Source organism: Tamandua tetradactyla, chromosome 8, assembly GCF_023851605.1.
Source record: "Tamandua tetradactyla isolate mTamTet1 chromosome 8, mTamTet1.pri, whole genome shotgun sequence".
NCBI lineage: Eukaryota > Metazoa > Chordata > Mammalia > Pilosa > Myrmecophagidae > Tamandua > Tamandua tetradactyla.
This window is the reverse complement of record NC_135334.1, coordinates 25,645,071-25,670,955: the sequence shown is the minus strand read 5'-3', so window position 1 is coordinate 25,670,955 and position 25,885 is coordinate 25,645,071. Positions and strand designations below refer to the sequence as shown.

The 25,885-nt window shown below is 38.9% G+C and overlaps 1 protein-coding gene and 1 long non-coding RNA gene across 11 annotated transcripts in view; one reads left to right on the top strand and one right to left on the bottom strand.

Moving 5' to 3' along the window:
- CADM1 (cell adhesion molecule 1) overlaps positions 1 to 25,885 on the bottom strand; it is a 360,723-nt gene that overhangs the window by 98,568 nt on the left and 236,270 nt on the right. Inside the window, exon 1 of one of the 9 annotated variants that reach the window (XM_077112846.1) lies at positions 8,538 to 8,694. The exons of the other annotated variants lie outside the window; for them this stretch is intronic. Within the exon in view, the coding sequence (XP_076968961.1) occupies positions 8,538 to 8,541 (4 nt within the window). The 5' untranslated portion in view covers positions 8,542 to 8,694. Of the gene's footprint in view, positions 1 to 8,537; positions 8,695 to 25,885 lie in introns of those variants that run through there. 9 annotated transcript variants of the gene reach the window in all.
- On the top strand, positions 74 to 24,591 carry LOC143644199 (uncharacterized). Of its 2 annotated transcripts, XR_013156550.1 has the most exons (4): positions 81 to 170; positions 11,722 to 11,866; positions 21,951 to 22,025; positions 24,302 to 24,591. It is a non-coding gene; the product is annotated as an uncharacterized LOC143644199 (long non-coding RNA). The 2 variants fall into 2 exon arrangements; XR_013156549.1 differs by lacking the exon at positions 11,722 to 11,866 and having other exon boundaries at positions 74 to 170.

The window sequence follows — 25,885 nt, the reverse complement described above, 5'->3', positions numbered from 1 at the left end:
CCTTAGAAGGGTTCGATAAACATCGGCTATTATGATAACAATGATGATGATGATTACTCTTAGTGTTCTAATAGCCACGCCCCAAAATGAGAATAAACTGGAAGTGGGGTGGCAATGTGGAAGGCGAGCCTACAGCTGGATCCCAGCTGTCAAATGGAAAGGTTATGGAGGTAAGTGAATGGCTGAGTTTCTGCATCTCTTTGGAAGGAAACGTGTATGTGCAAATTGTTACATTAGAAATGAAAAGGAAACCAGCATAAGAAACAGCTAAAGGCAGCCATTACACTGTGTTTGCTATTAAAAAAAATAGATTAAATTGGTTCCCAACTTCTATACTCCTGCCTTTTTGAGGATACTATATATGGAAAACTGTATTCTCCCAATTTTTAAAACTAAGGATTCTTACTATTTCTTCACTTTTTTTTAAGGAATTCAACACCAATACCAAAATTTCTCCTTTCTCATGAGTTAAAAAAAAAAGTGACTATAACCTCTATGAGGGAAGGAACCTGGCTATTTCTCTGGTGCCTAGAATAGTGCCTGACTCTGAATCTTCCTGGGCCTCTGGTTTCTCATCTACAAAATGAGAACTATGCCAAATCTGGGCACCCTGGCTGGGTGTGCTCTTGTTATCGTACTTTCTTTAGGCTCCCGCATTTTTATCTCCTCATAGCAGCCACTTAGCCCTGTTTCTATGCATAAGGAAAATGCTTTTCAGCATGTATTTCTTCTATGCTTACATGCTCCAGTACTCATCTCTCACAAAATCATGGACAGGTGTCCTCACCTCCACCACTGAATACACAGACCTGTGTGGTAAATGTGAATGTTCATCTTACACTACAAGTTGATCTATCAGGTGTATTTGTGACCAGGAGTTCATTCAGTTAATCAAAAATATCACTTATAGCAGGGAATCACTAAAAAAAAAACCAGATGCATACATGCTATAAACATTTTATTTTAATTTATAACATGCTACTGTATATTCACTGACCAATCTTTTAGTGCAAACTTCAGGCTTTTTCTTTGAGGTGGTCTGGGAACGAATGAAATGGGTTCTTGGTAAGCCTATAACTTGTCTAGTAGAACTGTGCACACAAATTGTGGTCCCCAGATCACAGCATCACATTATGAAGAACCTGTTAGAGATTCAAATTCTCAGGCTCCACACCAGATCTACTGAATCAGAAACTCTAGGCTTGGGGGGCTCAGCAATCTGTTTTAATCCAGCAATCTTCCAGGGGATTCTGATGCCATCTGAAGTTTGAGAATCATCAGAAGTAAAAAATGAAATATGCAGGGGTAGGGGCCCAATCAATATTTCAGATGCCATTGGCATTAACCAGTAGGATTGAGAGAGGGGTTAGAGTATGCCTGTTTATCCAGATAGTTAGTTACTGTACTTAATGTAAAAGCAGCATTAGTCAGCTACTCTTCAGAGTATAGGAGCAGGATGTAGCATTTTTAAACCATAAGTAATATTCACAATTACCAAACTTTCTAGAATACTATGACTTTTTCTGCTGGGATCTTTACACAGAGCTTACTGTGCTTTTCTACCTATGGGCTCCTAATTAATCATCTCTCTGATGAGAGAACCCAACAATCACCTTGATTTTACATCAACTAGTAAAAGTCCAGTGGGGTGAGGGAATCGCCCCCTCCCCATCAGCCATGCTGCACTGGGCCACAGAAGACATTCGATACCTTCCCAGGAAGCAAGCCAAGGTGGACACTAGGCATTATTTTCTATATTTATCAACTCAATGTTTGCTCTGTGCAAACCAATGAATAGCACTCTTCTTTCTACTATTAATTTATGGCCACACAAGTATAAGTATTTCTTGGGATATTTTATCACTCATAACTTTGTTCTGTCAGTAGTATCTGCCATTCTTTGCAGCTCAGCAACCTCTTTCAAACCCAAGATATTTATATTTCTAGATGGAATGTGAGATGAATTTTGCTTAGTATACATTCTGTATCTTAATGAAAGGGGATTTCCCCCTTAACTACCTGCATAAATATATGCTTAAAAAGTTTCTGAAACCTATTTGCATTAGGTAAAAATTTGATGTTAAAATAATATTAAAAAAACACAAAACTGTAGGAAATTGTTTTAGCCATGATATGATAGATAATAAATCAAAACACAAGTTACTCTACAATTATGGGTTTTCTTCATTCTTTAAGCTTCTGGCCTGTTACACATCAGTGAATCAACAGCCCTTAGTTTAACAATTATGCACAGAGGCAATCTTGTTAGGACTTGATAAAACACTGTCACTGTCTCGGTCCCTGCCATGAAAACATGCTACAGTTAAAAGTTATAATGTACCAAGCTGCTATGCACTGAGGTAATGTGCCCAAACAAGAAAGTTCAAAGTAAAGCTCCAACTTACTAAATAAAGTTGAGTGCTTGAGTGAGAAGGTAGGAGATAGAACCCAAGTATCACTTTGTATGTGGACAATTCTCCATAAGTATAGCCTGTACTGACTTTCAGCCTATTATTTGGCTGGCTAGTACACCATGCCCCCTTTTGGATACTATTGTGTTTCAGATGCTGAGCCTTTTCCAAAAGCCCAGAGTTTCATTTGTAGCAGTGTATTCTCACATGAAGACAGCCAGGATGCTATCTCCTTGAGAGATATTTACTTACATATTCAGTTCAAATTTACTGTGCCTGGCTTGCGAATAAAATACCACTTCGGAAGAGAATGCCATACCATTGTGGGAGATAAATCAAACAAGCACTTCTTATTTTAGCACACGCTGGAATTCACACATTTCTAAAGCAGTATGTAGGTTATCTGCACAACAAAAACACATTCTACCTCTTTCAGAACATTTCCCTGGCTACTACACAAGCTAACCTAAAATTGCTTCCTTCTGCAAAAGTCTCTTTAGTGAAGAAACCAATTAAACCCTTTGATTCTCTTAAAGCATATGATGGATTTAAAGGCAACATCACTGGGTAGAAAGTTTAACCTCTGAGGACAAAGTCTGAAAAGAAGTAAGATTTAGGAAAAGCCCCCTTGGAGGTCGGAATCATATGTATGACACAATCACTGGGTGAAATTCCAACCTCAAGTGCAAGAAACCAAGTAAACCAAGTAAATAAGGTTTGTCTTTTGCTAACATAGCAAAAGGAAGACTTAACTTCTGAGAATATATCGTTAACACATACCAAACTAGGGGAAGTGGTGTTTCACACAGCTGCTCCTGTCTGCTGATGATGGCACTGAATCATCTTCTGTAAGTCTTTACTAAGAATTGTTTTTCCAGTAGTGTTGATGGTTTTGCATGGACTCATTCATGCCACTGGCCTTGTAGCCGACAGCCCACATGTTTGTGAGCAGCGGGCTTGGGGCAAGAAGCTGTGCTCAGAGTTATTAGCTGCAGATAAACTGCAAACAATTCAGAGACATTCCATGTTCCTTAGAAGACATCCTTAGTTTTTACACTTGAGTTTCCCTGGTTTGTCCACTATATTAAAATATCTGCAGACTTAGGGACGTGCATTTCAGCTTGGAAGGTAGAAAAGTTGCTGCAAAATGCCAGAGGCTTGTACCCAGACCATTCTCTTCATGAAATCAAAACCATAAAACTTAACACCACAACAAAAACAAGTTTGTCTCTATAGAAACTCTTGTGAGCTCTCGTCTCAAAAAAATCAAATAGTTACTGTTAGTGCTAGGAAAAGGGCCACAGAAGACCTTGGGCTCTGGGCCCAGCACAAAAGCTACAAAAGTCTGCAAGGAGGAAAGGACCCCAGCCTCAACTTAGGGCTCTAAGAGCAATTTTAAGGGGAACTGGAGGAGGGCCCAGCACTGCTTCCATTTATTGTCTGCAGATTTTCTGTGCTCTCTTGATGAAACTGTCGATCTTTATAATGGTGTTAGCAATCACAGGGATGTGCTGTGAAGAAGCGTGAAGGCATCTGATAAAGAGAAAACTGGTGCCCTCCCATTCCTGAGCCCTTCTTTAGAGTCAGTCGGCTACCAGTGATAGGGTTGGGCATTCTGACTCGGACAGAGTTCAAGAAATTTTTCTTGGCAAGTCAAACTGCCACCACTTCGACAGAATGAGTAGGATCATAGCTCTGCAATCTTTTCAGTTCTACAGCCAGGTGGAACTTGGCATCACAGTACCATCTCATTCTAGTTGGCTGAACTGACCAGCAGCAGGTAAAACTGCTTGGGTGTCACGATGGGGGCAGGCATGTGTTTTTGGACTCTCCAGTCTGAAGTATTTCCACACCCCTACATGGCCTCTAGACTGGAGTCCCAAGAACGGCCGATCTAAAGAGTATCATTGCCACACCAGCATTGGAGCAAATGCAAACTAGCCCAGGGCCCACCCTGTGCTCTAGTGAAACCTGATAGGGCAGGATAGAGACCCTAGTGGTTAGTGAAAGCTCTACAGCTCTCTAAATTCCTCCAAACCATTAGTAACCCACAGGCTTAAGAGAGCCTGCTGTGTATTTCCAGGGCAATTCCACACCAGCAGCTTTACCCAAGCCAAGTGGGCAAATCATCAAACTGCAGCACGCTTCAATGCCTTCTTTGTCGGCCCTCCATTTCCGTTATTCAGGTCTCCTAAATTGCAAACCATTCAAGGGCAAAGTAAGGTTTATGCTCCCAATTAGTTATTCTTGAAAACTAGGGGCGGTACTACACATTAAAAAAGGAAAAATGCTTAGTACATCCTCTGTGGGGGCCTCCAAACGGCAGGTGATTCCGCACACCATATGTGATCCAACACCTTAAGGCACCAAAGGGATTAGAGGGCAGAGCTGGAGCCTCAACTCTGACTCCAAACCACAGAAGCCAAGAAATTCAGATTCAGAACTGCAAAGTGGTGTGAGAATCATACACAACAATGCCTACCAAATCATGTGACTTAAAGCATCTGTTGCAAGCCCAGTGTATTTTCCCTCTGCAAAGTGGGAGTACCTTTAGCCATGCCCATCTGTGCACATTTGGATAGATGCCCCAAGAAGAAAAGTTAGGTCCCTCTGGATTCTACAAGGCTTTTAAGGAACAATTCCTCCATTTTAGTGTCTTAGAAAGAAAGTTGACCAAAATATCAAGCAGTTATTTGCTGTATTTTCCCTGCTGGAATTTATATTATGCTTTCTGTAAGGAAGGTTTAAGCATTGAAGAGGATTTCTGTAAAAGTGTGCAGTAGTCAATGCCCACTATTTCCTTCTCTTCAAATATGTCCCAAAAGGGACATGCATTTAAGTAGCTCAGCAGGCCAGTATGACCAAAATGACAGTGCTCTTTCCAATTTATACTTCTCAAAGAGAATAAGCAGACATACAATAACAAAAGCCTTTAGTCTAGATTTCATATCAGACACTTTGATGAATAGTAGCCTAAAGGGCAACATATTTATAAGTTTTAAGTCTCTCCTGCAACACAAACTGTCCTGATTTATCCCTATGATAAAGGCAGTTCTGAGAGCTACTTTACTATATTTATTATTTTACAGAGGGGGAAAAATGTTGATTCAGCCCTCAATCTGCCACTGTTGGAGTTATAAATGCTGGTAAGAGACCAATGCTGATATCTATAAATATTAATCTATTCACCATAAGTTCTGGGCCACCCTCCCCTTTTCTTCCAGAACATTTCCCCCTTATTCTTTCTACATATACAGGATTTGCTTTATTGGTTAAACCTTGAAAGAAATAGAAAGGGTAGCCTCTCTGAAGCCCATTATTGCCTGTGAGCTGATGGTCCAGCAAAACTCTAATTCAATGTTTATTCTTAAAAAAAGCTTTATAGGAAATGTCATTCCTCTCTTGCCAACTGGTAAACAGGCACTCTTATCTGCCTCTCCATACACCTTGATCCTACCCCCACTTACAGTAAAACCATCAATATGGAGTAATCTAAGATTATTAAACTCCTTTATTTAAAATACAGACCTTCTTACTTTGACCTTTGAAATCAAGGAAACAGTCCTATTTTCTCTAAAATCCAGTCCACCTGGTTTAAGATGTAGTTAATAAATCATTTTGGGGATACACCTTGAGTCACTGCTTACTTCAGCTACCTGTGACCCTTTGGGAGTTTATTCATTAGCAGGTATGAAAAACACCTGAACACAACCACCAGCTTGTGTTTGTCTACAGTGTCAGAGTGAACTGTTCATTAGCATTTGTGAGAAACGATCAAGTCACCAAAGGGTATTAAGTCAACCTAGATGCAGGATAGAGGCTTAGGGACCGATGTGTTAATTCACTTTCCTGGATTAAACAGCAGAGACTGTATATAAGATTCTGGGCTGGTACAGTCAGCTACTTATTCTATATTGCTGCCTAATATTTATACCCGTTATAGATGAATACAGATTATAATTTTCTATTCTAAGATGCACTTCTTGGGGGTAAAGATTCTTCAGAGAGATTGTACAACACAAAGAAACTAAGGATTTTCAGGCAGTTTTCAGAAGTTCCACTTGTGCCATTCTTAGCTAAATGTGAAAAATGCTCGGTATATAAACACTATATGTGCTGGTTGGATTGGCTGCCAAAGATCCACTGAGATGTGGTATTCCATGTGGATATGCATCTTTAATTAGTCTCAATAGATTCTGTATGTAGTCAACATTAATCTATACCACCTGTCCCAGACTAAAAGTATGAAAATGGTTTTAACTACTCTTCTGGAGAAAATTACTCTACTCCTTCTTCCAATAAATTCTGAAAGCTCTCTGGAAGGTCTTAAATGTTGGTTTAACATCATTTCTTCTGGTTCATTATAGATATTTTTCAGGGACTTGCAAACACTATCACTACATGATGCTGTTAAAAGCAAAAGAGAGCAGTTCAAAGATGCATTATTAAAATCCTGACCTGAAACACAAGCAAGAGCTCACACCTGCATTTTAATAGTAGACAGTATGTTTTTCATTTCTACTAAGCCTTCTAGCCAAAGGATTATATTCAGCTGCAATATTTCTCTAAATTTTGTATCCCAGCTCAGAAATCCATTAATGGTCTGCTCTTTATTTTTGAGCTCTCTCATTCACTGTGATGAACAGACTTTTTTTTCTTAATATCAGATAGTTCACTTGTATTTCAGATTTGTTCTGGTGCAAATAACTAACTGCTGCTCATATTTTATAACATTAAAAAAAAGAACAAAAAGCAGAATGCAAATTTATTTAAAAATCGCTTAGACTAAACAGACTCATCCAATGGCTGGATCACTATGCGTTTGAGCTTAAAAACAAAACAAAAACAAAAACCTTTTATCTCCCTGGCATCCCATGAAGCTTAAGGTAAGTTTTTAACGGAATCTAACATTAGCCATTTGAAAGGGCTGAATGTTGTGACAGTCACAAATAATTCAGAAATGGTTTTTCATTAAGTACAGAGGCTCAAAAGACAATTTTATGACCAAACCCCTGTCTTGGGTTTAGGTATTTCAATTTAGTATTTTTTCCTAAAGGAAGAAAGGAACATAACAAAGTTCTCTGTTTTATGAAGGAAAGGCAGACAGAACAACTGTAACTTCAGCTCATTGCAAGCAGATCAGAGGCACTATAATACAGGGCCAATAGGGTAACTATGATCTGGGAAGATGAGCTGCTATGTATTGGGCCTGCCCCCTGGAAAGCTACACAGCTGCTAACTCATGAACAGGTAGTAGATAATCCTAACAAGAGGCTGACAGCTGCACTTCTGACCTGAAAGCTAAAGAACAGAGCTGTTTTGCTCCAAGTTACCTACTTCATGATAATAAGCACTCTAAAATGTCTAATTGGCTATCTCTAGACTAGATATCAGAATTTAAATATATATATATTCTTAAAAAGCAAAATAAAACTTTGCTGGATCACAACCAACAAGCCTGAAACATCATCACTGTTCTCGACAAAGTATGTCTACCCCACAGTGATGGTTTATCATTTGCTATCACATTAAATTCAGAAATGTCTCTTCAATGTTCCTCATTAACAGAACACATTATTCAATTCTGTGCTAAATTTCAAAATAGCTCTTTTAACTAGAAATGAGAAACAAGAAGTCATCCCGGATATCAGTTTGATAGTTAAATGAGTTCACCAGTGTTTCAAAGACAGGTGGAGAAATGAAACTGACTGATCTTTGATAACAGAAGCATCATGACTTTTATCACATATTTAACCAAAAAGCCAGGTACCTTAAATGCCAGATACAAACGTAAACTGTGTTCGGTTTTTAATTAAGTCTTTATTTTTGTGTAAAACAAAATTTAGGCCTGGGGGTTTAGATTGTCATTTTACACAAAAGTAAATGGTAAATGCCTTTCTACACGCAAAGCCATTAGACATAATTATGCAATGGGTAAAGCATGTATCACACTATAAATGTCATTTGGTTTTACAGTTATAAACTCATCAACATTTATCAAAACATTGCCTGAAGAAAGAATGAGAGATGGCTATAGCTAGTGAAAAATTCAATGTCTTTGAAAATACATGACAAAGAAGTATCAGTAAAACCCACACTGACATATAAAAGTAGTGGTCTTCATACCCATTAATAGAAATTCTGTTCTCTCCAGAGATGTCCTTCAACCACAATACATTTCAATGGTGTTTCAAGGTCTATTTTCTTTCCTGATAATCACACCCCCTGCTCCATGCTTCTAAACACTGACATAAGGCACATGTAATTCCAGCCAACTTCTGCAGGTAAAGAAACCCATGAATTCATCTAGATGAGCTTTAGGGTTTGATTTCAATTGCTTATTCAACCACAAACCTTAGAGCTTCTTAGTTAGTAATCTCTTAATGGAGCTCTGTTCAAATGGAAACCCAGGGACTATTCCTGTTAAGTTTCCTTTAGACAACAGGAGTTTGTTTCATATTTCTTGCTCTGAATCACAGAATGGCACAGGTGCTTAAGCACGAGCACCAGACTCTGCTAGCACACTGTGTTAACAGTTCTCCTTTCTGAGTGCCATTTCACTATCCCCATCAATCTGGTAGTTATCGCCCAGGGAGATTTGTCCCTTGAAAAACAAAATGGCTGGGTTTAAAAAAGTTGCCTTCTTCCCTTGGCCCCATTTCAGTTTCATACAACTTGTTAATACAAAGTCTCAACAATGGGTCCGGGTAATAATGCCATTGACCGTGTGTCATCAGGGTCATTCCTACCCTTTGTAGCACCATGCCTAAAAATAGGGGAAGAAAAAGAAAACTATGACAAAAACCAGGGATGAATAATAGCTTGCTGTTGAATATGTAATAAAGATGGCAGATACACAGGAAGATATTTTGATTTTCTATAGTTTTCATGCCATTAACAATCTCATTACACCTTTCCATACAGATTAGATGCTTTAGACAGCAACGATAGCAGTACTTTCTTGGGTGGGGTAGCTGTCCAGGGACTTAGCAACTGCAGATCTTGTACTTTCCCATTGCCTGTTTTACCTCCATCCTCCCCTTCTGTCTGTAACATAATTCTCCCCACCTGCCTGGTTCCTCTACACAACCCCCTCCATTCAGGATGACATTTCAATTACTCTAAATGATCATCGACCACTTTCTTAACTGGTTCAAGAGATAGAGAACTGTCAAGAAAACACTTGGGAAACGCCAGTTCTTTTAATTCCATAAAAATCCTTTTCTGCATTGCATCACTGCCCACAATCAGTTCCTGCGACAGCTTCATGTTGCCCCTTCAACTTCACCACGTTTTTAGGAGAGGCAGCTCTCTCTCAGTGCACTGAAAGTCCCTTCCACTCTACTCCACTTCCCTCTCACCCCTCCGAAGTCTGGTTGATTGTAACTCATCTTTCAGATCTCACTTACTCCTCCAGGCGGCCTTACCTGGCTCCAGCCTCCTTAGACAGTCTTAGGAGCCCTTTTAGATGACTCCCAAACACTGTACTTCTTATCTTAGAACTTACAAATTCTTAAATGGCTTTATAGTGTGATCCCAGGACGTTTCCCATATTGGATGGAAAAATGCTTCAGTGTTTCCCATTTACAAAAGAAAGAGGAAAATCTGTTAATTAAATATTTTGTATGGCACAGAGGATTGAAGATGAAAGGTATATGCAGTTTTTGATAGCAATGGAACATATGATTTCAAGATATTATAACTGTTTGCTCTTTGATTCTAGTGTTGTACTTTGTCAAATAACTTATGAAAGAACAAATGAAGCATAACTGAAAATAAAGGCATTTTATAGGAGATTTTAGATGGGTTGAAAGGGAGGCAGTAGAAATGAATTTAAAGGTTAAAGGTTCATTTTAACTATTCTAAGAGGACCCAGTGAGCCTTAATAAACAGACAAACATGAAGGCATTAGAAGATAATGGGGCATGTTCTACTTAAGGTTCTACATTTCTTGTTTTCCACTAACTGGAGCTGTATTTTTACTTTAAATTCAAGCTGATCCCATTAGCAGCAATTTTCAATTTGCCAGTCTTTTCAAATAGCCACAGAACATCTAAAAGCACAGAAAAGGATCTATTCCATGACTAAGGTTAGCAGATGCTTGGTTATTCCCATTACTTGTATTTAATTTCAAGCTTGCCACCTCATAGCTTCAGAAAGAAGGAAGGAGAAAACAGGTTATTTAAAATTGATGTGTTTTATCATTACCCATCATTAAAAAATGATGCTGTTGTACCATTTCAGAAGTAGCAGGCAGTGAATATTTAATGATTAAGCTAGTATTTATTAATTTCTCATATCTGCAGTTTTTTCAGAATGACTCTTTTAAATGATGATTTATATTTTTTACAGACTCTATGCCATTAAATTTCTGCTCAAAAAGCATTTGTATTTGTGCTTAAAAAGCTACTCGGTAGCACCCATAAATCGAGGAAATGTTGAGAACAATAGGCACCCCATCAGGATTACGAGGGAAAAAGTCACGTGTGTACACCTTGGGTATTTGTAAAAGAGGCGGCATATGGGAGAAGGAAAAGAAATAGCTGCAGCATGCCACTCACAAATCTCTTTGTAGAATACATTAAACCAATAAAGCAGAGCCAAGTCAACAGACAAAGCTAGGTGGAGAAAGACAGTGAAATAAACACAAGAACACATACATACTTCCTCACAATGAAAAATAAAATACTTAGCCACAATAAGTATCAACATATACATCAGTTTTGTGTTCTCCTTACAACATAAACAAGCACCGTCTTTTAGATACCAGTTTCTTCCTTTATTTTCTGTGTATCTAGAGACAAACTAATGTATTCTGTTTTTATGGACAAGTAAATTTCTTTGATAATTAGTTGCTGATTGGCATGCTACAAACAGCTCCATGAGTACAAATGAACTATTTCTACCTGGTATGCTCAAGTCATCTCTAGCATTCTGGTTCTGAGCACTGAAAACTCCTAGTATCCTGTCCTTAGACTGTTATCTGTGCCTTGTTTCTTACTTGCACTAAACTAAGCATCCTACTAGCTCTGCAGAAGCGGACAAAGAAAAGTCGATCTATGCCGAGCACTACTAATAAAGACCACATTTTCTCAACAAGATTGCATCCAGTAAATTGTGAGCCTGAGGGCAAAGTATCGAATAGGGGAGGTTTGTCAGCAACAGAGCATCTCACAGTTGGTAGCCAGTAGCCAGTCTGAGTAGACAAGATCAGATTGCTGACCAGCAAGCCAATGCCCCTCCACAAGGTCTGCCATAGAAATATCTTTTGCTATGAGAAGTTTTTCATTTTGCCTTTTTCTTTTTTAAGTTATTAGTATTATTATGCAGCCTCGATATCCCAAGAGCTCACAATCAGCCACCAAGCTCTAATGTTGGTCTAGAGGCTCGGTGAAAGCAGAGGCTGACAAAATACCCAAGGCTCGCAGCTCCCTGAAAGCTTGCTGAAGAGTAAGGTATGATTTCTTCTTTAATTTAGTAACCACAGAACGTACAGAGCACCATCATTAATACTAATAACAACAGCAGTATTAGTAATAACAGCAATAATTCTCCAGTCCACTGAAATTATGGTGATCATTCCCCTGAATGTCAGGATCACAGCGGATCTTAATTAGCTAGTTAAAATCATCCCACTGCACCCCATCTGACGCCAGAGATTAAAACAATACAATTTCGGAGGTCAAATAAGGAAAGGAGAGAGACTGAGAAGTCCTTGTACACATCATCAATAGGCACTGCACACCATTTTTCATGCCTGCCTGAGTCACAGGAATAGGCTTCGGTTAATGCAGGAAAGACTACCCACTGAAATATTTTTATTTTTTGCTCCATACTCATCATCAAATGATACTGATCATACATGTACTATCAACTGTTGAAACTACAAAAAAGAGTAAGTCATATTCCCATTCCTTAAGGGCCTTATGATTTAGCTATAGAGAATGGGACAGGCAAATAAAAAGAAGCAGAAGAATACAAAGTCAATTTGCTAAACTGTGAGTGAGTGGTGCAAGCAATAGCTCTATGCTCTATTCCTTTCCCTATAGCTTACTAATGTATAGGATTTATTTCCCTTTATCAGTTCTTTATATTATTCTAATATTATTCTTTATATATATTATTATTCCTAATATTATTAGGAATAATATTATTATTATTCTTGCAGTGGCCTGTTTCTTTCTACCTACCCCTGAAACACCTCCTCTACCATTACATTCTCCTGTCCTATTTCATGGATCTCTCCAAATTCCCTCCCTACTCTGCCCTACAGAGATTGTCATGGAGCTTTCCCTGATTGTGTTGCAAAGGAGTGATCTCTTATCCTTCTTTGAACACCATGTGCAATGCTGTAAATGGAAATAATAACAATGATAAAAATAATAATAATAACTGAACCTCATGAGCAGAAATGAAAAAACATATGTAAAACACTTAGAACAGTAACTAGCTCATAGTTAACATTAGCTGTAATTATTACTGGCTATGTTTATTATAATTGTATGTAGTATATGTAAGCAAATTAAAGAAATAGAACTTGTCTAAGAACTCAGAAGACAGGTCTTAATGTAACTGGCATAAAGGACAGGCTATGGTAACGATCACATGAATGCTTTAGAGAGGAGTAGTGGGAGTTAGAGGAGTTAGGATTGGAATTCATTGAAATAATTACCTTCATTACTGCAGAGAGCTCTGAATGCCAGTGAAAGAAATACAGACTTTATTCTGTAGATGCTGAAAAGTGACTTAGGTTGTTAAAAGTCTATGAATGTGGAGGGGGCAGGGTAAAGAGGTATCGTATCATAGAATATTTCAGGAAGAAGAATTCTACAGAAGTTTATAAGATAGAATGAAGAGTGTGTATATGACAAGGGTGGGAAGCAGAGAGACCACAACAGTGAACAAACTAGCTAAGAGGTGACTGGAGCATTGCCAGGGAACCAGGGTAGGAGAAGCAATGGTCCCAAAATGGAAAAGATCATATCCTAGAACTATAAAGGAGGGATTCATACAACTGGGTTAATTGCAAAACAGCGGTGTTGGGGTAGGGTAGAGGAGTCAAAATCAATGCCAAGACTGAATCTGGAGGGCTAGGGGGCCCCATCAAGAAACCTGAAGGATGTGGGCAGGGAAGAGAAAATGATGAGTTCAACCAGCTGGACATGTACTCCTACATTTTTGAAGTAAGCTTGAGGCTAAAGATGTAGATTTCTAGATATGGGAATCTCACCAATCAAGATGAAAATTGCATCTGACCTTGGGAGTCCATTGGTACGTGGGAAAATGGCCAGGATCAGTCAAGAGAGGCACATGCTGAAGCACAACATCTCCTCCCACTGTACTTCCATCAGTCCCTTTGTAGACAGGAACTTTAAGAATCTACTACGGAAAACTAGACTCATTAGCACAGATTTCTAATTACAGTATCATCAGTAGATGATCCAAGGTTGTAAAAATGGAGAAGATGAATAGCCAACTTCGACCAATAGGTTATCAAATTAAATCAAACAAATTTACCATCTTGGGCCCTCCAAATTAAATTAGACCATGTGCCAGTTTGAAAGGATTTATGTACCCTAGAAAAGCCATGTCTTAATCCTAATCCTATTTTGTGGGAGCAATGGTTTCTTCTAATCCCTATTCAGTACTATAGGTTGGAAACTTGATTAAGTTATCTCCAAGGAGATGTGACTCAATGAATTGTGGGTATTAAACTTGATTAGATGGAGACATGTCTCCACCCATCCTGTGTGCATCTTGATTAGTTTACTGGGATCCTATAAAAGAGGAGACATATTTTGAAGAAAATGCCTTTTGAGAATGACAAGAAAGCCACAGCAGAATGCCGCAGAACCACAAAGCAGACAGTCCACCAGCCAGTGAATTTGGAGATGAAGAAGGAAAATGCCTTCTGGGGAGCTCTGAAAAACAAGATGCCTGGAGAGAAAGCTAGCAGCCTTCACCATGTGCCCTTCCAGCCAAGAGAGAACCCTGAATGTCCTCAGCCCTCTTGAACTAAGTTATCGTTCCCTGGATGCCTTAGGTTGGAATTTCTATAGACTTGTTTTAATTGGGGCATTATCTAGGCCTTAGAACTGTAAACTACCAATGTATTAACTTCCCCTTTTTAAAAGGCATTTTATTTCTGGTATATTGCATTCTGGCAGCTAGCAAACTAGAATAGACTACCTAACAGAAAAATGCCAGGCTAGGATGGGGGAAATCCTATATTCAATCCTAATTTCCTCCCAAATATCCAAGAACTATTTTATGCTACAATTGCTTATTTTTTCTAAATGAAAACACAGTTAGTGTTGGTACCATGGATACTGTATTAGATAATGCAGAGAGAATTTTACTCATTTGTTAGAGAAGACTGAACTCTTTCCTCATTCTTCCAAAGAAGAGAAATATTTAAAGGCCAGGTTAACTGTTATGACTCTCCAGATTTTATTGTGCTGTCCACTATTAGTAATGAAATAGTTCCTCTGTGCTAAATAATATCCAAAACAAAAGCGCTTTAGCAAGGATGGGGGGGGGGGACCGAACTTGTGAAAATATATGTAATTTTTTACATATACTCCAATATATTAAGTATATATTTTGCCATGGGCACCAAATTCAGTTTAATTAGAACAATAAATGCCTTCGTACATCTGAAATATTCTGCTCCTACCCAGCTCATCATGCTGCAATGTTCCCCTGTCCCCAAATGAAATTACAGCAAGCCAGTACCCTAGGAGTAGTGTGTGACTTGCATACCACACAGCTGTATAAAGATGAGCACTTTTTTATAAAAGGACAGCGGACTTAGCTGCGCTGCATGCTAACATCAAGCCACTGGACTTATTCCAGTTAAATACAAGCCTCAATTAGTAAAACATTTGCTGTTCAGTTAAGGATGTGAATTTTGAGTTAATAACATCTACAATTTGATTTCTGTGTTTTAAAAATTATTAAAAAAATTATAAAGCATGAGAAAAGAAGCACAGTGCATCCATTGAAGTAATAATAACAACAAAAACCCCCACCTTTTTCTGTAACACACTCAGAAGACCAGAGACTCATCAGTTGTAACTAGTCATTCCATAACTTCAGTTTAGATAGTAGATACAAACATGGACACAAAATAGAATGCCCTTTTCACTAAAATGGAATCTGTGCTGTTTTCTTTTATCGAAAGGAGTATAAAAATAAGCTTTTTATTGCTTGCATCTCCAAATTGCTTTATTTGGTGTAGTTATGAAAAATGCTAGAATTTATATATAACATAGCCACCAGTTAAGAAAGCAAGAGGAGAAAAAGAAACAGGGATTAATTATCAGTCCTACAGAATGAACTTTACCTTGATAAGGTAAAATAGTCCCTGCAGGCACTTTTTTAGTGAAAGGTGAAAAACTATAACATGCCTAATACACAGACAGATGCTTGGCCTCATCAAGCAGCTCTGGCTCTCATCTTCACAGATCCAACGTGCACCACCATCATTGGAATTAAATAAAGCAGCTTGCTCCAAGTGTGCAGCAATGCTGCTGACCTGGCCAGCAGATAGGAGGACATCAAAAAGGTACATTTTCTACCAAGATGTGGCTTTATCAACGACTTTATGTTCTTATTTGCCTAAGAATGTGGTCTCTCAATGATTAATGATGACAAATTCTACCATGACAAGTAACTTATCCTTAATGTGTCCTGCTCAAAAACAGGCAGCAAAGAACTGCACATCTCACTAGACAGTTTGTCAATTTTGGCTTCTCAATGGAATAGAAATAAGAGCTCACTAATGACAACTGCGAGGGTCATGACTCCTCCAGCCTTGACCTAATGTTAGCTATAAATGGATTGGACTCCCAGTAGATTGGGAAAATCCGCTCTAGCACAAGGCAGAATGCATTCCCCTCATTACGGAAAAAGGCTATGGAAAGAGCCAGGCTATGTCTTATTGGCTGAGCCTGCCTAAATCCATGGTCATGGAAGACCCTTGATCACAGCTGTGTCAAGCCATTATGAAAAGACCCATCAGACTTCTCCAGAGCCTGGTGGGTAGGCTGTTCTGTAGTAGGGAAGACCCAGGAACTCCCTATACAAAATAAAATAAGCAATAGGAGTATTAATTCAGCCAACATTAAGAGTTTGTCTCTACAGAATTTTCTCCCTCAAGACTTGAGATTAAAGAGAATGCAAAGGTAGATGCTTTTTTACACCTGGGAAGGGAATGGGTTTATATGAAGTGGGGCAGGGGCATTTTCAAAACAATTATCAAATATTTTACCAACTTTCTAATACAAATTCTACATATCAATTTATTTCAAAATTGTTGAGCTTTTGAATATCACTGTTATCCAGCTTAAGATTTGGAATGGCCACTGCCAGTTTCATCCGCTAAATAATGAAACTTGTTCTTCAAAGGAACCATTTAGTTTTGTGAGAGTTTAAAATGAGCCTGCTAGAAAAGATGGATTTTCAGATCCAGGGCAAATATGCAGTACAAGGTACACCTTAAGTGGAAATACATGAGCTGTCTATAACTACAGTGGTTTTCAAAGAACAAAAAGCTTAGCGCCTATTGCAAAAAAGAATTTACTTTTCAGCTAAACAACTGATGCGCAGAAGGAAAGTTAAAAGTCATAATATTGTATTTAATAGCTAGCTGAAGAAAAGAGACAAAACACCGCACCATTAACATTTAATCATGGGGTTAAATAACTGGTTCATTCTCTAGGTACAACACACTTGGAACTAGCACTACAAAGTAAAGCATGTATCAAATGCATGCAAGTTATTTATTTTGGAGTTTGACTGAAATGATTTGGTCTATCTTAGATTCAGCAAGTTCCTTCTGATTCCTTTCCTTATTATCTTGGGGGGTAAAACTCATTAAAAATAAGAATAAGAATACTAAAGTATTGCCAAGAAAAATGTGCCACACACTCTGATGATGCCTTTACATGGATTTTCTCATGCTATCTTTACAGTAATCCTATGGGATACATACAGCGATTAACTTTATTTTGCAGACAAGGAAACCCTTAACTACCAAGATATCACTGCATATATATATATTTATAAGTTTAATGAACTAGATACATGATCATGAGGAAATGTAAAAGGTCAGGTGTAGCATATAAACTCAAGGTTCAAATACTAATCAACTATAAGAGGTATCTTAAGTTTTATGAGAAGGCTACAGTTAACACCACTGCATTCTTCTTATGACACTAGAGAAATATAGCCCAGAAGGCCCATGGCCTTTGTCCCCTCATTCATTTCTGGGAAAATGTTGGCTATTTGCCCTCTGGGGAGCTGTGAGGGAGGGCCAAGGGTTCTCCTAGGCGATTGTGATAGCTGGCAAATGTCCAAGGTGGCTTTCCAGTGGGGGCGCATTTTGGGTTTCTAGTTCAATACAACTTTAAGTACCAATCTCTTTGAGATGTGGAGGCAGCAGAGACTAAAATGGCTATGGCTAAGGGGATAGTCAAAGCCTTAGCAATTATTTCTAAGAAAAAGAAGGGTCTATAAATGAGGATATACTGATATTAAACTTGAAAGGAAAACAAAGTGGGGTTAAGGAAGAATGCAGGGTTTACAGTAAAATAGGGTCTTCCACAGAAGTAGCTTACAAATTACTGGCCTTTTACACCGAGGCAAAAGGTCCTATGAATTCATCCTCTGCCTCTCTGCGGGCTGAATTACACTCCACACGATATACTAAAGACAGCCATGAACAGCTTTTATAGTGTTGATGAATGGCCCTTTAGTTTAGGTTGCATTATGAGAACAAAACAAGTGGTCATGAATCATAACATTTTATGGGTCTGCTGCTTCGTATAGTTTTCTAAAATTAAGCCTCTAAATTATACTCCTCCCTCATTAGGAAAACAGTCCCAGAAAGAGGAAAGCATTTTAGAGGCTATGCAAAAGAGGTGATGGTAGAGCTGTGCCCAGAGAGCCCTTGAAGTATAATTGAATTGATGGGAGCAAGGAAGAAAGGATGTGGTGGTAGAAGGAAGGAATGTGGCTGCCCAGGAACTGACTATAATCAGCTGACAAGCAGCCCTTTCTCACTGGAATTCACTACCCACGAGCAAAAAATGTTCAGAGGCCAGTCACTGTCAAATTATAGCTGGCTGAAAGAATGCAGTGAGAGGGAATCATTCCTACGCAAAAGGACCAAAAAAGGAGGAGGGAAGGAAAGAGGTTCTAAGCAAATCAGTAAGTGTTTGCAGGTTCTAAGCAAATCAATAAGTGTTTGCTGAGTATTTACCATCTGCTAGGTATTGTGCAAGAGCCTGTGGAGATTAAAAAGGCAGCATTAAAAAAATAAATTAAAGGCTATTTGCCATCCAGCCAGGGAGATGGTAACAGACAAGAAAGAGAACAATGCAAGCCAGCAGAAAATTAAATACTCACTTCCCTGGGAGCTACTTGCTATAGCTTCTCTAGACATTCAGGGCAAGATAAGATTGGTACTGGAAGACTGGGCGATCTCTGGCAAAGTACCCCTCTGTGAGCTCCTGTAACACTCTGTGTGTCCTGCCATAGCACACACCACGGTGCTATACAGGCCTGGCCTGCATCCCCACTGTGCAGAAAGTTTTTTGATGGTAGAGGTCATACCCACCTTGCACAGCATTGCATCTCCAGTGCCTAAAGCTCAATCAATATTTCTTGAATTGGACCGAAAGCAATGGAAGAGTGAGGAAAAGCTTTTAAGAAAGATGAGTCTTGATTGAGCTCTTGAAGGATGATCAAGTTATGGAGGCTGAAAGAGAAATTCCAGGCAGAGAGGCCTGGAAGAAGCATGTTGGAGGCTTACAAGCACAGACTGTATGTGTGCACAGAGGAGGAAGAGAAGACAAAAGCAGATCATGGCTGGACAGGAGCGCATCTATAAGTTGAAGAGGTTCTGCTCCAAGAAACGGGTCAATCATTTCATGGCCTAGAGATGAGTTATTATTATATTATTAATAACAGTAATACATGTGAATAATTTTAATACTATTATTGTTGATCTTGCCAGTTGCCAGATGGAATAATTCCTATTCCTAGCACAAGAGAAGGGGACAGTAGGCTGGCCAGTCCTTTGCTAGGATAACACTCCCTACCTCCATTTCACTTCAATAGATTTTAATGTCATTTTCATTGCTCCAGTTGACCAATTATTTAAAGGTTATAGTCAGTCAGACAAGGTTTGTTTTTTTTTTAAAAAAGGAAAAACACAGAGGAAGATGGTTTTCAAAAAATTACACACATTCATGCACGCTTAAATTCTTTCACCAAGCACAATTCCAAATGCTCAGTTTCGCCTTTTCCATTTTCTCCTTACCAGCACTCAACCCAAGTATCCAATAAACATGATCATTCTGATGAAGGGAAAAAAACAAACAGGAACATTCTTTTCTAATGCTTTTAAAGGTACGGTTTAGGCTGTACATTAATGTCAAAGGTTATGTATTTGCTTTTTTCTTTAGTATTTTTTTCTTTCTTTTTAAAGGAGTTGTGCTTGGTAACTAATGTTCTCCCATTTTCAGTAATATCTAAGTGGTTTAACACAGGATTTTCTAAGTTTCCTCCTATTAAATGAACGGACCAAAGTCTTCACTTCCTGGTTAAATGGACTCTATCCAAGAATGCCATGGAAGACAAAGAATCCAACTGGCTCAGTGACTCAATCCAATGAAGCATTCACCTTCAGCCTCTGACAGCTCAATCTCAATGCTTCCTGACAGTTTGAAGAATTGCTAATTTCTTACGCTCCCACTGGTGGTTCTTAAATGCTCACCAATGAACCAAATGTTGATCAGTCAATGCCAAGGACTCAGAAACCAAATTGCCAACCCCCCAATTTATGTAGCCCAAAGACTCGGGAGAGTACAGTTTCAGGTTTCAAATCAGATCAAACACTTGAGAACTTAGTAAAATATTTTAAAACATGCATTCACAGTGGAAACAACTGTGAATGCAATTTATAATTTAAAGTAAAAAGGCAAATATTAGAGCAATTAACATCTAACATTTGTTGAGCCTTGCTCAACAAGGGACTGTTAGGGAGTGTTCTGACTGCTTTACATGCATTAGCTCATGTTATCCTCAACAAAAGCCTATGCAGTAGTACTCTTATCCCCATCTTACAAATGAGGAAACTAAGGCACAGAGAATTTACTAACTTGTTCAAGACCACCCAACTAGTAAGTGGTAAAGCCTGGATCCTCTCTGATGGAGGTTTACAAGTTTATCATCTATGATGAAAGACAGTATGATCTGGGAAAAACTTGGACTAGAAATATGCTAAAACGTGAAGATTCGCTGGGTCACAGGAAGGTGCTTTCACATATCTTGTTTAATCCAAAGACAAACACAAGGTGGGTATTCATAGCTCTGATTTTACAGCTCTCCAGGCATTTGCTTCCTGTAGGCAAAGGCTTGGGTCTTCCTCACCACCAATCCCCAGAGCCTCGGTTAGTGCCCAAAACCTGGAAACTCAAGTATTTGCTTTTAGTTGATGGTGTTATGCAACTTCTTAAAGCCTCAATATTTTTCATCTATAAAATGATCATACACATGGTTGCTATGAGGAGAAAATGAAATAGCTTATAAAAAAGTATCATGTATACTGTCGAGCCATAGACACACAAATTATAAGAGCATAATAAGTACCATAAGCTCTTTGCTCTTCAAGCAGGTGGCATTTTTTATATGTACAGCCAATGTTTTTAAAAAATTATCAAACTTAAAACTTACTAGCCCTATCCCCACCAGAATTTGTTTTGTGCTTCGGGTAGATCTGTGCTACTCCAACGTATAAATATTCAACAAAGGGTAACATAATGCTACATTATAATCCTCTCTCCCCGCTCAGACCAAAATGCATCCACACATACACATGGACACCAAAACAAGCTTGAAAAGAAAATCAAAGGGAATTCCCTTCGGCTTCTAAACACCTATTAGTCATTTTTTTTTAAACCCAGGGAGTTCAGCTTTATGCATGTTAAAATGACTTTAAATACAATGTAATATTTTAATGTTATTACAAATGTTTGCTTCCAACCCTGTCAGAGGCTGCTTAGGATTTCTAGTTGAAACACAGCCTAACCAAGGTAAAACATACTATCCTGTAGTTCAATTTGTTATGTTCTGGAGAGTGCCTATCTTTATAGAACTACCTTTCCCCCCAATTAAGGGACAATTTTGCCAATCAGTTTTGCTGGTGACTCAGTTTCAGAAAAGGGAGAGGGAAGGTGAGAAAGGGGGGAGGGTGTCAGGAAGGTTGCTGTCCCTCCTGTCACATCACCACTGATTAAAGAGGCTCGGAAAGAACAGAAGGGAAGTGCACTTCAAGAACAACAGAACCTTTCAGTGAAGTACATTCACCTAATTGAAAAGCAACTGGAAGCTGTTATTTTTATACCCCAAAATGCTGAATCATTCTTCAAACAATTTCACAAAATCAATAAAAGAGAAGTAGTTCTCTCCCTAACCCTTATCCAAACCACTGCTGGTTTGAAACACTGCCTTTCCTTTTTCTCTCCTGTTTAGATTCGGAGCCAAACAAAGAGAAGCATGAGCACACTGCGTTCTCTCAACTAAGAAGGACATGCCATGCAAGAAAAGGTGCTTGTATAATCTTGCACAGAAGTTTTTCTTCTGAAATTTATGCTTTGATATTCTATAGCCCTGATAACTAAATTGTGGGAATGTGATGATAACATGCTTCCAGTAGGGATTAATTTATTATTAGTTGCTGTTATTATTATTATAATTATTGGAAAGGTATGATTTAGGAAGGAAGAAACGAGAAGAAGGGAGGGAGGGAGGATGGAAAAGGAAAAGTCCTGATGCCTAGTTAAAAATCAGAAAAATAGGTTGATTCTTTGAAATTTCTATTATCCTGGCACCACAGATACATTTCAATGCAACGCCTCAACACTCTAGCCATGGGAGAATGTGTTCAAACATGGAGAATTGTCACACTAGACTCAACCTGGGCATGTGATGGAAACACCTCTATTATTCTGGGGCGTGAAGGTGGGGCTAGTCTCTAAGGTTAGACTACTGAGAATTACTGAATTACAAATTGCTACAAATCTCTTTAGGGAGCTAGAATATATATCAAGATGGGATTTGCCCACTCAGCACATATTTATTAGGAACTACTATATGCCAGACTCTGGGCATATGTCAGTACACAGTCCAAAAACCTTCCTCCATGGAGTTTACATTCTACAGATGGAGGTCAGACCATAAATAGACAATAAAATGTAATATGCCAGGTAATGATAAGTGCTTTGAAGAATACAGCAGGTTAAGGTAGGTAGGAAGAACCTTGGTTCATCCATGGTGGCCAGTAAGACCTGTGGGATGAAATGATATTTGAGAAGAAATCTAAAAGACATGAGGGAGTCAACTGCAGTAAGTATGTTTTATTTCTAGGAAATGGAGCAATAAAGCACAGGCATAAAGCATGGGCCCTACAAGGAGAGCGGGCTTGGTGTGTTCTTGAAACAGCAAGAAAGCCAGCACAGCCAGGAGAAGGAGTTTCCAACAGAGAGAGAATGGTTCATTTTCTAGGATAGAAGCCAAATAAAATATTTTGCTTCCAATATACCAGGAGAAAAGCTACATTATAGAGCAGATATTTTAAATGAACTACAGGAGCTTGCTACTTAAAGTATTTTATGATTGCTTATTTTATATAATCAACAATCACCAACCCCTGTGTCTATATACCCTAGATTTTAAAGATACTTTATGCTAAAGAGGGGTGCATTAATGAAAACAAACCAAAACTACACTTCTGGCACAACCTGTGAGCCTTCCCTGATGTCCTCTACTTTTCTCCCTCCTCTCCCACTTCCCAATTCTCTGTGTTCCCACAGACTCCCCTGCACATGTATCTTATGGCACTTACCATGCTGCTCTGTCACTGTTTGACACTTGTCTCCTTCCGCTAGAGATAAAAAGGCTTTGTTTGCTTCACTGTAATGGTATCTCAATGATGACAAAAAGTTGTGAAATGAATGAATCAATGAAAACCTGGGTAGATGCTTAGACTCCCTACCCTGGTCTAACTCTCTAACTCCATGCTGAGATAGATGACTCAGCCAGCTTCAAGGCTACGCAAATTCTGGCTGCCTCCTCCCTCTGCGTCCTGTGCCTATTCATTTCACATATGTTGATTTTACTTAAAAATGCCTTTTCAGCCTGAGTGTTCTCAGGAAGAACTAAGAAATCCAAAGCAGCTTCAGAAGTTCTGGAGATAGGAGATCAGAGTGCTATCTGTTTCCATATTTGCCTCTTTAATCACTGTCAGCCTTTAAGAGTGGTTAAGGGTCTAGAGCAGCACTGGCCTATAGAACTTTCTGTGATAATGGCAATATTACATATCTGCGCAGTCCAATATGGCGGCCACCAGACACATGTGGCCACTGAGCACTGTGAATGTGGCTAGAGCAACCTAGCAAATGAATTTTTAATTGTATTTAATATTGGTTGACTGAAGTTTGAATAGCCATCTGGGGCTAATGGCTTCAGTAATGTCCAGCACAAGCACAGAGCCTCCTCAAATGGGATCCTTCTTTTCAGACAAGTCAAAAGGGATTCATGAGGGCAGAAGTCTGGTTTGCCATGGTCACCCAGGGATCCTCAGAGCCTGGCACAGTGCCTGAGACCTGGGAGGACCACAGAAAGCATCTGCAGGATTGCATGGGCACCCACGAATGGAGGGAGTGTGGGACAGGTTGGCAAGGTGAGGACTTGCAGGGGCCTGACTATCTTGACAGTGGATAAGCTGACATTTCTTCCACATGGTGAATCTGAAGATGTTTCTGGTAGAACTGTTTGTCCACACTAACTGTAAGCACACTAACTTCCTTATTGTTTTATTTTAGCAGAGTCTTTTTAAATCAGAGAAGAATTTCTATTATGTGAAAGCTGACTTTATAGAGCTGATCATTCTTCGTGCTACACACTGCTGCAGGAACTGTGACAGGATGGAATTCACACAGCTTATTCCTCTGTGTTCCTGAAACAGTCAGGCATACTGTATGGGAGGAATGAATTATTTTAAACCTCATTTATGATTTTAAGGAAATTAAAACCTGTACACAGGAAAAGAAAAAAAGTCTTGATGTATTTGATCAGGGGTGCTTTATGAAGAATTTATTATCAGGTAGGAATATCAAATGAGAAACAGAAACGGCACCGAAGCCCCAGTAAAACAACAGCATTTGACAAAATAGAACAGACGCTGATGGGCTTGAGCTGTTGATGGCAGAGGGGATAAGGTAAATAAAAGGAGGAAATTAGAACAAGTAAGATGGATGAAGTAATTAAGACTTGGAAACAAGTAGAAGGGAAGAGAAGTTTGAGCTCGTTGGTCATGGAAAGCAAGCTATTTCAACCTTTGTAAATACGAAGTAACGCATGCTTAGAGTTTGCATATATTATGAAGAATCTATATATAAATACCCAAAGAGCAAATTGGGCCCGCCGTGGGTTAAGGGTTTGCCATTGCCTTGTACCCTGTCTTCGGCATACCAAAATATTTCTAGATATAACAGCACAGATCACCTTCAGCTGCATGACATTAACTCTACCCTGCTCCCCACTCCTTGTTCTCAGCTGACTGCCTTCAAGATAGCACAGTGCCCAACATGAAAGGATTACTATAGCAACAAGGGAAGCTCTTTTATCAGCATGGAGGAGGTTCTGGGGAGTGGAGCAGGTATACCCAGAGAGCAGAGCAATGAGGAGTGCCCACTGTCAGACCATCCTCGAGATTCTTAACTGGAGGATGTGCGTTCCATAAAATGATTAATGCTTTGAGAAAAAAAAATGTTCTAATTGAACATACAGTAATTCTGAATTTTCTTTCTGTGTGACAGATAAGATAAAATCATTGAATTTCTTTCTCCAGAGGCTTGTAGGGAAAAAAAAAAAAACCCTTTGTGGAAGCAATATCTTCTGTGTCTGAAAGATAGTCTTTTTATATGAAACAAATTCTGCATTGGGTTACTAAAAGCATCCACCTGCTTATCAATCTAAAAGCTGCATCTTTAAAGGTCACAAGTGAAGGAAAATCAGATAGACTCATTCTAATTCCTAGCAAACGGGAGCTCATTTCTCACCAATCCACCCTGCAGCGCTCAGTAACATGACCTTTCACTTACAAAGAGAACAGCAGATTTCTGTCTCTCATGTGCTAGCCTTCTTCCTCTTCAGGAATTAACTGCGGTTTTGATATTATCATTACACACTTCCGTAATATTCCACTGAAAGGACCTATAAATTAGCATTACTTTGCAAAAACATCCAGCCGAATGTCCCTCACAATCACTTGGGCCCGAAAAGGAATATTAATTTATTAAAAAAAAAAAAAAGTTTGGCATTCAGTACTACAAAGTCAGGGAAATCTTATAAAACCTGTGACCTAGAGCAATGAGTGAATAAAAAAATTAAAAATGAATATTTCA